Genomic DNA, 13,620 nt, shown 5'->3' with positions numbered 1-13,620 from the left:
TTGGTGTTTTGGGAACAAAAGGAGAGGGAGTGAGAGCTACCAGAAAGGCACTGTTTACATTCTTGAGTGGAACTGGGGTAGGAAAAATAATTTAACATTAGGTCAGGAAAGAACATAGATTTTTATTTTTGTTTTATTTATTTCATGTTTTTTGTTGATTTATTTATTTATTTTGATTAGATCATAGGTTAAAGAGTTGGTATGATATGATGATTCATACTCATGTACAGTAGGTGGCGGTATGCACCTTTTAAGTTGTTTGCAATCCGCCAAAAACGAAGAGAAGAAGAAGAAGAAAGAGGGCGGGAGCCATAGTGACGTATTTCCGGTATCATGTCAGCCTTCTGCTGAAACCTCATGGCTAAAGCTGCCGCATTTAAATCTATGTTTGTTCTCGTTACAGTTGTAATGATACAACACTAAGAGAGGTATGTTGGGTTTTCATTTCTAACATATTGGCGTTGTGTGTAAAACGCAAGATGACGAAAGGCTGTTAGTACGAGCAACATTTATGTTGGCTTGTGTTAGATGCTATCCTCAAGTCAAAGAAAACAGACCTAATGTTTAAATGGAGTTTATCCAAAACAAACGGTTATTTACTGAATGAGAGTGCAATTCACATGGCAGTAAAGATTGCGAATAAACCTTTGACTTGACTGTTTACTTAAAGTGTTAATACAGAGAAGTGTTTCTATTTGAATGGTTAGTTACAGTAAATAATGTGGGCATAATCAACTAACTACCCAAACACTAGTTGCCTACATTACATGATGAGGTTCTAAACCTATTCAAGTTAAAATACTTAAAGGTAGGGTAGGTAAGTTTGAGAAACCGGCTCGAGATCGCTAGAATTTGAAAATACACAACCGGAGAAAATCTGCCACTTCCTTATAGAGCCCCTCCTCCAACACACACGAACGCACACATGACCAATGAGGGCACGAGATAAGTTTGTGCCCCGATGGGAGGCTGACAGGCAGGTAGGCCATCCAGTTATTTTAGCCGGGTCGTACTTTTTACAGTATTACGGCTTCCACAGATGACATTTTTTTTAATGGATTTTTTTGTCAAAGCACTTAAGATATTCATTGCTATCGGGATGTTAAGAGCATTCCATGGAATATAACAAAAAGTGTATCTCGAGCCGGTTTCTCAAACTTACCTACCCTACCTTTAAACCACAGTGAAAAATACCTCATGACAAGTAAAAGTTCTGCATTTAAAACCTACCTAAAGTAAAAGTATGTTGTTATTATTATCAGGAAAATGTACTTAAAGTATGATAAGTAAAAGTAACTTAAGTCATTCTGTGATAAAATGATCCCTGTCAATGTGTCAATATATGATGTTGGAATAATATATTGGACTGTTTATTAAAGTGTCTTAGTTTCTCTTATGTACATTGCCTTGTGTTTTTATGTTGTTGCAACGCAAACATTTCCCAAATTGGGATCAATAAACTATCTATATCTATCTGCCTGTCTGTCTATATATCGTTTTGTAGTTTAATCTTCAGCAATGTATTATAGTCTGTTAAGTTCATTTAAGTATGTAAAGCACTGTCCCGTGAGAAACACACTTTTAAAACTCCTCAAACTTACCTTTCTTTCTACAGATGGCAGGAGTTGTACAAGAGAAAAGTCGTGCCTTGAAGTTTGCAGAGAAGCAACTCCTGCGTCATGGCTGGGAACAGGGTAAGATACTCTGATCTCTTTTGTGTAACCTCTGAAATATGTCAGACAGGTGGAGATTTCTAATTCAGTCCACTGTCACACTCAGGTAAAGGACTGGGGCGAGCTGAGGACGGCATATCAGAAGCTATCAAGGTCAAAATAAAATGTGGCAAAGGAGGGGTGAGTGACATTTAGTTTTATGCAGGGTTTTCTCTCATCACTTTCAATGGTGGGGTCCATGTTGTAGACTCACACGGTGCTCTTTTCTACCAGGTTGGTCATAAGGAAGGAGACGAGTTCACCTTCCACTGGTGGGATCATGTCTTCAATAAAGCCTCTGCCAGCCTGCAGGTGGAGTCTGATCAGGTGAGTCCTACTTCACATATTCATCATATTTTATTATATATGTTGCATTGTTGGAGGAGCTCAGGTCAGAATCATTTCATTGCCATTTCTACACTGTAGCTTTGTGCATATGACAATGAAACCTTTGAATCTTGAAAAAAATGAATCAACAATCACCTGTACGCAGAACAACATGGTTAAGGGACATTTTAACCTAAAGGTAGTGAGTGAAGTAGTCTTGGTATATTTATTTATTCAAGTGAATTGTCAGCTTTTTTTAATGATATCTTGATGACGCAATTACAAATAAGGCCAGGACAGTTTTGGCTGATACCTTTCAGTCCTCCCTCTGCACCACTGGGTGTAGAAGAAGTTACCCTTTAATCTACCTTTTAGTCACTTTCTACAACAGCTGATGACTTCCTCATTTCTTGTATATTAGTTAATTCAGCTGGTTTAATCGTTGACGGAAAGTAATGTGTTTTCTGTTCTATCCAGAACGGTACCAAGTTGAAGAAGACCGTGGAGGAAGATGAAGACTTGGGGATGATCTCCAATAAGAAGCCACGACAAGCCACGCTAGCAAGAGACAAACTTTATGGATGCTTTGTCAAGGTAATTTTGTTCTTTCTTGGCTGTATAATAATGGGTAATTGATACTCAACACCTATGGCATATGGGAATAAGCTACACAGAAATACTTCAAAGAATCCATTGTTAGTTTTGATCTTTTCATGGAATTTGTTGATGACAAAAAAAAAATCACCCGACTAGTCCTTTACTGTTTCAAACATGCTGAAATGTGAGACATTTACAGACATATTTCTATACTTTTATGGTGCGTCCCTATGTGACTGGTTCTGGTCTGAACTGACATTGACTTGATTTGTTTTTGCGTGCTTTTCTCTCTCAGTCGTCCACGCTGCTGTCGGGTCAGGAGCTGAAGCCGAAGCCGAAGCCTTCCAGCTCCGACGACAGCAGCAGCTCAGAGGAGGACGACCAGAAGTTGGATCTCTCCAGCACCACAAAGTAAGATCCTCCTCTGATGCAGCCTTTGATGACATGTATCATCATTTGTTATCAATATCTTTATCACAGTCACAGTGACTACATCTACTAAGCTCTTGACCTTTTTTGTTATTTAGTCTGGAGGTGTTATTCGTGTCATTTCTTTACAATCAATCAGGTTTCATTAACTATCTGATGTCATTATTCATTTGCAAAACAGGCTTTCTGATGCTGATCTAATGAAAGCTTGTGGAGGACGCACAGCACACAAGTAAGTTCCTTCATAATATTCTGAACCAAGTTTTATGTAATATTTCAGGATACTTAAGTTAAAGGTCCCATGTCATGGCCATTTCTACTGATCATAATTCCATTGTTGAGGTCTACTAGAATAGATTTATATTGTGCAATTTTCCAAAATCACATTGTTTTCTCATACAGCATCTCTGTATAGTATGTGTATTCACTCTCTGTCCTACACTGCTTGTTGGAGCTCCTGCCCCCCCCCCCTCCCCCTCCCTATGAGCCCAGTGTGCTCTGATTGGTCAGCTCGCCACTCTGTTCTGATGAGTCCACCACCGTTAGAGCGGAACATCAGTGATTATGTGTTACAATGGCGTTAGCAACCAAAAAATTACACCAGTAATGACAAACAGATGAGAATGCTGCGGGGGGTCTGGGTGCCGTGTTGGCGGGACGTTGCGCGGCTCACTGCTGCGAGGAGCGGACAGTGTGAGCTGGCTTGCTGGTGTGGTTTCCTGGTTGCTGCGTGTCCCGCTGGCGTGTCACGCTGGCGTGTCACGCTGAGTCCAGGCTGAGAAATCCGCGGAGCTGCAGCTGAGAAAAATAAGGCTGAGTGTGTGTGTGTGTGTGTGTGTGTGAGAGGAGCTCCGCGGATTGGTCCATTTGGATCGTCGTTACGTCACACAGAAAATAATGAAAAAAGAAAATGTCCAACGAGGCGTTCTGGGGCAGCATAGACACGTCATTTCTGTGTTAGAGTTTTACTCGCTACAGGGTGTACTTTGAGGGTTTGTAACTTTGCAGACCGTTTACATGCAGAAAAAGCTACATAACACACAAGGGGACGGGTAATAACCGGAAAAGCATGACATGAGACCTTTAATATTTATAATGAAGCTCATCTCTGAAGCATTTTGTTTTGTTTTTTCAGAGGAGCACGACATGGCTTTACAATGAGCGCCAAGTTGGCCAGACTAGAGCAGCAGGAGGCCGTGTTCATGGCTAAGTGGGGCAAGAAGACCCAACCAGTCAGTGCTCCACCTGTTTGTGTTACACCGACTGCAGCGACCTCCAAGTCAGCTGAGAAGCAGCAGGAGGCGGCAGTAGAGGACTCTCACAGAAAAAAGAAGGAATCCACTGAGAATGTTCAAGAGCCAAATGATGCATCTGAAAGTACTGAAACAGATGTTAAACACAAAAAGAAAAAGAAGAAAAAGAGAGCCACTGAGGAAACAAGGGATACCGTTTCAACTGAAGCGGATGGGATCTGTGCAGGAAACGGTGAAGCAGAACTTTCTCAAACTACAAAGAGGAAACATAAAAAAAAGAGAAACCATGCAGAGCAAAATGATGAAACGCCTTCACCTGCAGCAGAGAGCGAGAGTCCAGAGGAGGCTGCCGAGCTGCACACTGACCGAGAGGTGAAGAAGAAGAAGAAAAAGAAGAAGTCTTCCAAAGAGCACAGAGAAGCTGCTGAGGAAGAGGAGGGTCACGATACAGAGCAGGACTGCGCTCCAAAAACCACAAAAAATCAAAAGGCTGCTGATTTATTTGAGGAAGCTGAAGTAAAGGAGGAAGAAGCGAGAGTGAAGCAGAAAAGAAAAAAGTGCAAAAAGGACAAGTCAACAGTAGATGACGATACAAACAAGGAGGAACTTCCCCCAAAGAAGAAGAAAAAGAAGAAATCAAAAGAGTAGTGAATTGATTTAAACGTTGGGACATTGATAATTATTTGTCTGGCTTACCTTTTGAATGGGAAGTTATGTGCCAAACTTCCGGATCTGATTGGAGAATATCTTCCTGATTCAGACTTGAAACCAGATGATGACCTCCATCAGTATTGTATGCAAATAGGTTTCTCCATCAATATTGTCTGATGAATTTATGATGTTCCAGAGATAACTGAGCATATAAGGTATATGTAGTAATGTGCTGAGGATGCAGACTTTGTAAGACTGTTGATTTGTATACAACATGAAATGTGTTCATTTTAATCAGTCAGGTCTTTTAATTTGATGCTACAGGTCATTCATTTGGAGAGTCAGTGCTCTACTAAGAGACACAGTGTTCAAGCCCAGCGTTTCCAAACGTAAACAAAATAAAAAGCTAAGATGGGACATGCAACTAATTATAGCTCGAAAAGCTAATAGTAAGCTGCCTGTGTGGACCACTATGTCAAATAAGCATTTGGTTGAAAATGTATATGAAATGTAAGGAATTCAGTGTAACTTAACGCAACATGAATTCACTCTTCTTAATGGTGTTTGAGAAGTGTGTCATTATTTTATCGACAACACATCGAAGTACACAGATGAAGCGTTTTGTATTCCATGAAATTCTGAACTTTGTATGCAAATTAAATGACTCAATGCTTCAAACTGAACAACTTTTTATTTGTTCGATGTACTGGACTGATGCTGATATTTGTATCTTGGCCCTTTAATTTCTCCGGTTCATTATCTGACTTTTATACTCAGAAAATATCAGAAATCTTTAAGCCTTTTTTTCTTTATACAATCTGAGTTACACCTGATTAAGGGAAGTTTGAGAGGAGAAGGACATAAGGTTATGTGTCAACAAGGTACTTCTATGTCTAAAACATTTTCATATGATACCGTAAACATTAAACAGAAAAAAGGCCTTTTACCTGCAAAAAAAAGTGATGTGAAATATTTTTACAACATGACTTTACATAATACACGCAGCTGTATTCTTTAAATCATTACCTATAATAAAAGGTAGAAATAACAATTGAATGAACAACAGCAGTTTGATACAACAGACCGACTGATACAACAGAAGTAACAAAACAAACTTTAATACCAAAATATACAACAATATAAAACATTGGTGTGAATAAAAGGGCATACATGTAAAAAAAAAAAAAAAACTTTTGGGACATGTATGTAACACCAGAAACTTTTGAGTGCACAACATGCAGCAAGACGACCGCAGGAACAAACATGAGTTGCAAAAGCTTTCAAATGTTTGGTGAAGACGTTGCGGAAAGTTTAAAGGAGTTTGTGTTTCAGATCATTGGCGGCAACACTTCACATGTTCCAACCACCTGTATTCTTCTGAGTTAAGATAGTACATACAGGCTTTGATTTCTCCTTTGAGAGTTACTACAACCATGACGGTGGTTTGTCATCAAGATGTCTAGGTTTAGTAGTTTCACGTTCAGACAGTCAACATAGATATCTGTTTACACAAATATTAAAGCTAATAAAATACATTTTAGAAACTCTTTTTGAAACAGTGGTACAGGTTTCAGAAGAAGAACACTTACATACTAAGTCATACATTTAGGAACATTAACATTGTTCTTTTTAATAAAGTAAATCCTGCATGTTGCACATTTCTGCTCCATGCTACCCCTTTTTAACTCAGCACAACTCTCCACTTTGAATATAGTATATACTATTGTCATATTTTATTACATTTGACAGCACTCAGTTTCCTACACAACTATATTTTGTGTAAATATTGTCTTTATTTTGTATTTGTTGCAATAGTCTTAGCTTTTATAATTGTACTATTTGTTTTACGTATTCTTCTTTCTGTGTCTCTGTATGCACCACTTATACCAAAGCAAATTCCTCGTATGTGTAAACCTACTTGGTAATAAAACTGATTCTGATTAAAAAGTTATTATTTTAAAATGGTGTGAATTTTCTTATTCTTTCCAAATGTAAAAGCTAATAAAATAAGTTTTAAAACTTTTTGAAACAGTGGTACAGGTTTCAAAAGGATGAACACTTACATACTAAATCATTATTTTTCCAAATTGGTAATGCTACAGTTAGGGAAATGCAGTTCTGCCCACAACATGAAAAGCTACTTGCTCACATCAAAGCATTAACTAGTTAGACCTTAACTAGAACGTCGCTCTCACAGATGAATTTGTTTTGCATCCCACAGTCTGCTGGATCCCAGCTGGCTGTCACATTCCTCCCAGGGATCATCAGTGCACACCGGCCTGGATCCCCAAAGCTCTCCCCTATCCAGTACCTTCAAACACACAGCATGGATATCAGTACCTTTAATTATATTACTGCCTGTCAAGGAGGAAGTATTTAGAACCTTTACTTAAGTGAAAATACAAATAAACACCATAGAAATGTTACAGGTCCTGCATTGGAAATGGTAATTAGCTAAACGTATGTAAGTTTAATCAGGAAAATGTCATTAGAGATTAAAAGTAAAAATACCAATACATACCAATATAACTGCTTGTATATTATATTTGTTTTTATCATTAACATTTTTGAAGCCTGAACAAGACATATTTTTCCTTTAAAAAGTCCCTAACCAACAAAGTGTTTCTGGAATGCAATTGATTGACTAATTGAGATTTTGTAATATTTCTATATTTGCTGTTATTTTACATCTTAATTCGTCTTACCTATGTTTATGTATGCACAACTATACACCAAAGGGTATAGTTGTGCATACATAAAGTCCGGGGGAGAGGCTACAGGTGGTCTCACAGTAATACCTGGGGGTCTTAATTGATTCAAGACTCAATTTTAAGGCTCAGGTGAAAAAGGTCTGCAACAGGGTCAAATTCAGTCTGTCAAATTTGAGGTTTACCAGAGATTGCATGTCAACAGAGGCGGCTCTGATGTACATTCACTCTATGGTTCTCTCACATCACATACTGCTTAACAACCTGGTCACATGCCTGTACAACCACTCTTAAACCCCTGGAATCATTATACAAACAAACACTTAAAATAGATAAGAAATCAGTTTATTCTCATCATTGCCCAATACTCACAAAATATAACTTGTTGAGCTGGGAAAATGTAATGAGATATGCAAATGCTTGCCTCATGAACAAAATAATACACGGCCTTACCTCACCTCCGCTAAGATATTTTATCACCTGTAACTAGGTCAACAAGAGCTGCAACAAGAGGAGACTGCGTTGTTCCATTAAGGAAGAGTTCATTCAGCCAATCTTCTTTTTCTTTTAAAGCTGCACAACAGTGGAACTCAATCCCAGTAAAGATGAGAGAACAAAACACCTGCAGTTTATTTAAATCTAACTTAAAAACATGGTTAGTGGAAAATCAGCTCTGTCAACACTGACACAATCTGCACTTTACAACGCTCTGTTTGTACATGTGCCTTGACCTGTTGCTATCTGTCTGCTTTGTGAATATGTATTTTAGTTTTGTTTTTATGTTTTTATATATGCTTTTATCATAATATAAGCATCTATGTTGAATGTTGTTTTACTGATTGTATTTACCTGTCATTTGAAGTAAAAAGAAAAATGTTAGGATGACTTTCAACATCTGTCCAGGGACTGCAGATGAAAAATAGCCTGTTGGCTAACTCTGGCGCATTTACAGAAATGTCAATCAATGTGCACTGTCCCTGTCAAATAAATAAATAAATAAATAAATAAATAAAATAAATAAAGAAAATGTTGTGTATGTGTAAACCTCAGCGGTGATAAACCAGATGCACTGCCTTGCTTTTTTTAACAACCTTGTATATGTTTCTAAAAAACACCTTGACGGCTCATCATATGTTTCTTGTTATGAGTGTGAATAGTCATTAGGCTAAAATGAGCGAGTTCAATTGTATATTGAAAATAAATCTCTCTTACCCTAGAGTGCCATTACGTCCATCAATCCAAACCCAGTCTTTGTTATTAGTTGTATATAACCCGAGCCAGTATCCATGAAACTCGTCGTAGTAATACTTTGTGTGATTACTGATGAATTCCTGTAAGTCGTACAGAGAGAGGTCATCAGAAGCATGCACAAATGAATAGATTACAACTTTTCCCATTGCATTTTGGATGTAAATGTATGTTCATGTTATGTCTACATTTCAATTGAAACACAAATAAAAACTTGATTAACTTTGGCTCCATGCTGTTAGAGCTCACCTGTTCATGCAGACTATCGATAACAACCAGATCTGCAGCTTTGTTTCTGCAATACGTTTGGCTCTCTGGCGCTGTCATCCAAGGAGCTTCTTCATTGTAAAACAGGTAGCACTTCTCCTCAAACTGAATCCAGTCTTTCAGACACGGCTGACACTCTGCATTCATGAAAAAAAGGATAAGTTCAAATATGTTCTTTTAAAAACACACAAACAGAAACAAAGATATAGGAAATTGAAAATGATGCTCACAAAAATAATAATGAATGTGCTTTCTGTTGCAGTTTCAGTTTGAATAAACCACAGGTGTTTTCAATACCTCTCTGCTAACTCGACAACCTAATAAAATGATGCAGTTTATTTTACAGTTTTATTTGTATCCAACTCAAAATGTGTTGCTGGTAAAAACTTCAAGTTGATAGGAGTTGAATAGGAGAATATTGTGATACATTCATGGCCATTGTACTCTTCATCATAAAATAAATGGATATTTGCAACAAGCTTATATTTTAAGATGAAGAACATACTGGTGCGTCAACATAGCAGGATGCACCTACCTTTATCTGGGCAGTAGTCGTGAACGGGGAAGGTGTCAAACCTCAGGATGATTGACAGCGTCCAGTTCAGGTTGTCAGTGACTCTGCTCAGCTGCTCCGTCTCTCGCTCTAAGAGGTTTCTCTCCGTTATCAGCTGCTCATTTTCTGCTGTGAGGACGCTGAGGTTTGATTTCTGCTCAGTCATCAACACACTGACTGTGGTGAGAATGAGAAGTACACATCAAACACTCAGACAACAAACTGTGGTGCATTCCCTGTTTTAAGAGAAGCCTTATTTTCCATACAGTGTTATTGTAGACTGATTTTCTACCCTACTTACTTTCCATCTTGTATAGTCTTTGAAGATCATATTAAAACAGAGAAAACATTCTAAAGTTGTATTGTCATATGCACTGTTAACCAGTTCAGTTTGTGTCAATGAATGTCTAGTAATAGTCTCGTACAACAAGGCAACATACCATACTTAAGGGAGTCCAAGAGACACAATGGAGCAAGTAAAATGCAGGCATAAGAAACATATAGACATTTCAATTGAAATAAAATATATATTTAAATCTAATGAATACTGTATGCTGTAATATTATACAATAAATAATAATAATATACATATGTGGAAAAAACAGATGTGTGTATTAGATCTAACTGAACAATCATAACGAAAATAAAATTGATGACTGATATTTAAAGGTGGGGTATGTAATTTATTTCAGAAACACTTTTTGTTATATTCCATGGAATGCTCTTAACATCCCGATAGCAATCAATAAATTAAATGCTTTGACAATAAATACATTAAAAAATTTCACCTGTGGAAGCCGTAGCGCTGTAAAAAGCACGACCAATCATTTTAGCCGGCCCGACTAAAATAACTGGATGGCCTACCTGCCTGTCAGCCTTCCATCTGTGCACAAACTTATCTCGTGCCCTCATTGGTCATGTGCGCGTTCGTGTGTGTTGGAGGAGGGGCTCTATAAGGAAGTCTGAAGGAAGGGGCAGATTATTTCCGGTTGTGTACTTTCAAATTCTAGCGCACTCGAGCTGGTTTCTCCAAAATTACACACCCCACCTTTAAACAACAGCAGGCACAAATCTGAGAAATCTGAACTCACATGAAATAGCAATACCAACCCACACGGACTCAGCTGGTCTAAATATTATTAAAGCTGCTGTTATTATTTATTGAGAGTTACTCGGTGTGTTGACATGAAACTCACAGTAGACGATGGCACTGATGCTCGCCACCAAGAGGAAACACAGTATCCCCAAACACACCGCCAGCAAGTGAGAGTGAGAGCATGCAGCTGCTTCACCATCTGCTTGTAATGAGACAAATCACACTTCAATCACAGTTGTAATTATAACCAAGTGATATCAACGTGATGATGGGTGCACAGAAAATACATTTGTCATTTTGTAATACACTGTTGTCTCTTTTTCTTCAGATTAAATTATTGACACTTACGAGCACAAAACAAATCCCTTATGACCAACATGTTAACGACTATAACCATACAGGACATATTAAAGATTATTGATGTATTTTAGGCGCTTTTAATTTAGCAAATTGATTTGATACAGAAAAACATCCATGTTTCAATTACAAAATGTTACAGGACAAATTTAGCTTTCTTTCATTATCAAGTGTAAAGTCTTATACTTTACAAACAAGTAAATAATATGTTTTCGTTTATGAGGTTGTAAAACTTTACTGATGAAATAAAAACTGTTGTTATAGCTCACTTGGTACAGTAGAAGCAGCCCCCGAAGGTTTTACTTCGGAATAAATTGTTGGGTCCTCTTTTCTTTCTGGACAGCAGAATAACAACACAAGGACACAAAGAAACAACTGAAATAATATGAATGATTCTTCACTCCGATACATTAAAATGTCTTGTGTTAATAATGGTAAAGCACTTTCTGTTGATAATTTATGTCAATGTCCATTCCAAGTGTTATAGGATGGGACACTTAAAGAGGTCAAATATTATAAATTATTTATTTCAATGGTGGTGGTGCAGCACGATATTACATCTGAGAGGACAGCAGAATTAAGTACGTATCATTTGGAAATCATAGTCTTTTTGCTGTCTTGAGTAAGCCTCTTTTTTGTTGTCTCGTGTTTGGATGTACCCTAGACTGTATATCTAAGATGGACACCTGTGTGATCCTTTTTGTCGATTGTTTAAAGAGATTTAACAACTTCCGGAAGATGCATTTGCTGCTTTGGTGCTTGTTTCACTTACAAATTCCTGCAGCAAAACTATGGAGAAAACCAATTACTTGAAATGGTGATGTTGATAAAAGTAAATTAAACCTGTATGTACGATAATGTGCATCATAGAAGTGACATTACTTTACATTTCAAACTTTGTGTTCATTCACAGAGCTTTTGAAATCTTGCAAACGAGTGAAAACAACTGATTTATGTGACTAGAAGAGTTTGATTCTCCCACACAGAACCCTTAAATAGATATTAAAAAGTCTACACTTTTAATAAAGCAACAGTCCCTTACCTTTTGGAGCTGCACGTACATCTCCAAAAACAACCGTAGAATAATCTATTTCTTCCATCCTTAAAAGTCAAAGATCAGCGTATGGTTCAGAGAATGAGATTGAGTGTGTGACTGAAAACATTTTCAAACAAAAGATAAACAAAGTAGAGGTTCCTCTTCCCCTTTACACTCTGTTTATTGCAACCTATCAGTTTTTTGACTACCTCAGACAGAGAGGTTGGAGCTTCAGCTTTGCGGGCATGAATTACACAAAATGTCCCTATTTAATTAATCTGTGTTTTCAGAAGTACCTCTGCTGCTGCAACAACCAAATGTACACGCTGTTGCGATACAGGAAGTTGACACATTTAAACTGTATCTCTTACTCAAGTTCACCTTTGAACCTGTCAGGTTCATCATCTGGTTATTGTTACTGATAATCAGGGTAACAATACACATCATTGATGAGATGAAATCACTTATTGTCACCATGCTAAAAAAAGGCTTGCAATATTCTGCTTTTTTGATGTTGTCAACAATTTGTCGGCCTTTCCTCCCCTGTCTGTCCAACACTCTGCCCAAACACCATTTGTTTCTACGGACTACATACATATGATTGCTCAGAGTCAGTGGTAGACATCACAAAAGTCAGTATATTATACACAAGTATTATACATAAGTATTGTACATAAGGACTTTTTTGAAATATTTGTACTATACTCCACTTCATTTGAAAGATGAACGACATACGTTTTACACCGCTACATTTATTTTATCACTCCCAGTTATAAAACAGGCATACAAATGATATGATGATATTTATATGGTATAATGCAGTACTGACAAACTACAACAGCAAAATACTCTTAAATGTATAAAAACAGGATAACATAATAACCCTACAAATATAATACTGTGAGAAGATTAATTCTGCAACAAGTACTTTTACATTTGATACTTGAAGTACATTAAGCAGATAAAACTTCTGTGCTATATTATTCTGAAATGGGTTATTGTGCAGAATGAGTTACTTTACTTTCTTTACTTTAAGTATATTCTAATGATATTACTTTTGTACTTTTACTTAAGAACTTTAGTATTTTAGGACCAGAGTATTGAGTACTTCTTCCAACAGGGCTCAGAAGTTTCCTAAAAGAGAGGTGCACTGTAGTGTTTGGTAAACATTACTCACACAGGAGCAAACAAGGAGACATGTGTTTATTAAATGATTAATTCAAGTTGTACTAGTTTGAATTATATTGTTTCTAATTGTTGTCCTACTTCTTTCAAATCCAGTACAACAACACAACTCAATATCAGCTCAATGCTACATATAGTTGAATTATAGCACATATGACCGTGTACCTTGAACATGATGTAACATTGCATTAGCTTGTACAC

At 37.3% G+C, this 13,620-nt stretch overlaps 2 protein-coding genes across 6 annotated transcripts; one reads left to right on the top strand and one right to left on the bottom strand.

Moving 5' to 3' along the window:
- The first annotated feature begins 339 nt into the window (after positions 1-339).
- On the top strand, positions 340-5,985 carry gpatch4 (G patch domain containing 4). Of its 2 annotated transcripts, XM_034112770.1 has the most exons (9): positions 340-428; positions 1,616-1,694; positions 1,780-1,853; positions 1,947-2,039; positions 2,517-2,633; positions 2,932-3,047; positions 3,247-3,297; positions 4,201-4,785; positions 4,822-5,985. In XM_034112770.1, the coding sequence occupies exons 2-9, from the start codon at positions 1,616-1,618 to the stop codon at positions 4,964-4,966; spliced, it is 1,260 nt and encodes a 419-aa protein (XP_033968661.1). In that variant the 5' UTR covers positions 340-428; the 3' UTR covers positions 4,967-5,985. The 2 variants fall into 2 exon arrangements, with proteins under 2 accessions (XP_033968661.1, XP_033968660.1); XM_034112769.1 differs by having other exon boundaries at positions 341-428; positions 4,201-5,985.
- Positions 5,986-6,071: 86 nt separating this feature from the next.
- LOC117468577 (struthiocalcin-1-like) lies at positions 6,072-12,429 on the bottom strand. 4 transcript variants are annotated; one of them, XM_034112771.1, is made up of 7 exons: positions 12,241-12,429; positions 11,468-11,533; positions 10,942-11,043; positions 9,728-9,922; positions 9,175-9,329; positions 8,890-9,008; positions 6,072-7,280 (listed from the first exon to the last, which is right to left on the bottom strand). In XM_034112771.1, exons 1-7 carry the CDS (start codon positions 12,296-12,298, stop codon positions 7,136-7,138), a joined length of 840 nt encoding a protein of 279 aa, XP_033968662.1. In that variant the 5' UTR covers positions 12,299-12,429; the 3' UTR covers positions 6,072-7,135. The 4 variants fall into 4 exon arrangements, with proteins under 4 accessions (XP_033968662.1, XP_033968663.1, XP_033968666.1 ...); XM_034112772.1 differs by having other exon boundaries at positions 10,942-11,040; XM_034112774.1 differs by lacking the exon at positions 6,072-7,280 and having other exon boundaries at positions 8,715-9,008.
- Between the last annotated feature and the right edge of the window lie 1,191 nt (positions 12,430-13,620).

This window comes from Trematomus bernacchii, unplaced genomic scaffold (genome assembly GCF_902827165.1).
Source record: "Trematomus bernacchii unplaced genomic scaffold, fTreBer1.1, whole genome shotgun sequence".
NCBI lineage: Eukaryota > Metazoa > Chordata > Actinopteri > Perciformes > Nototheniidae > Trematomus > Trematomus bernacchii.
Note: the sequence above shows the minus strand (reverse complement) of the source record. Positions and strands in the feature narration are given on the sequence as shown.

Bases quoted from the DNA above. Each gene is read 5' to 3' on its own strand.
- LOC117468577 (XM_034112771.1), bottom strand. From the start codon at position 12,298: ATGGAAGAAATAGATTATTCTACGGTTGTTTTTGGAGATGTACGTGCA. The intron at 9,330-9,727 runs GTAGGTGCATCC...TCATGAATGCAG, and splicing joins CGACTACTGCCCAGATAAAG to AGTGTCAGCCGTGTCTGAAA. The intron at 9,009-9,174 runs GTGAGCTCTAAC...TACGACTTACAG, and splicing joins TCGATAGTCTGCATGAACAG to GAATTCATCAGTAATCACAC.
- gpatch4 (XM_034112769.1), top strand. From the start codon at position 1,616: ATGGCAGGAGTTGTACAAGAGAAAAGTCGTGCCTTGAAGTTTGCAGAG. The intron at 1,695-1,779 runs GTAAGATACTCT...TGTCACACTCAG, and splicing joins GCGTCATGGCTGGGAACAGG to GTAAAGGACTGGGGCGAGCT. The intron at 2,040-2,516 runs GTGAGTCCTACT...TGTTCTATCCAG, and splicing joins TGCAGGTGGAGTCTGATCAG to AACGGTACCAAGTTGAAGAA.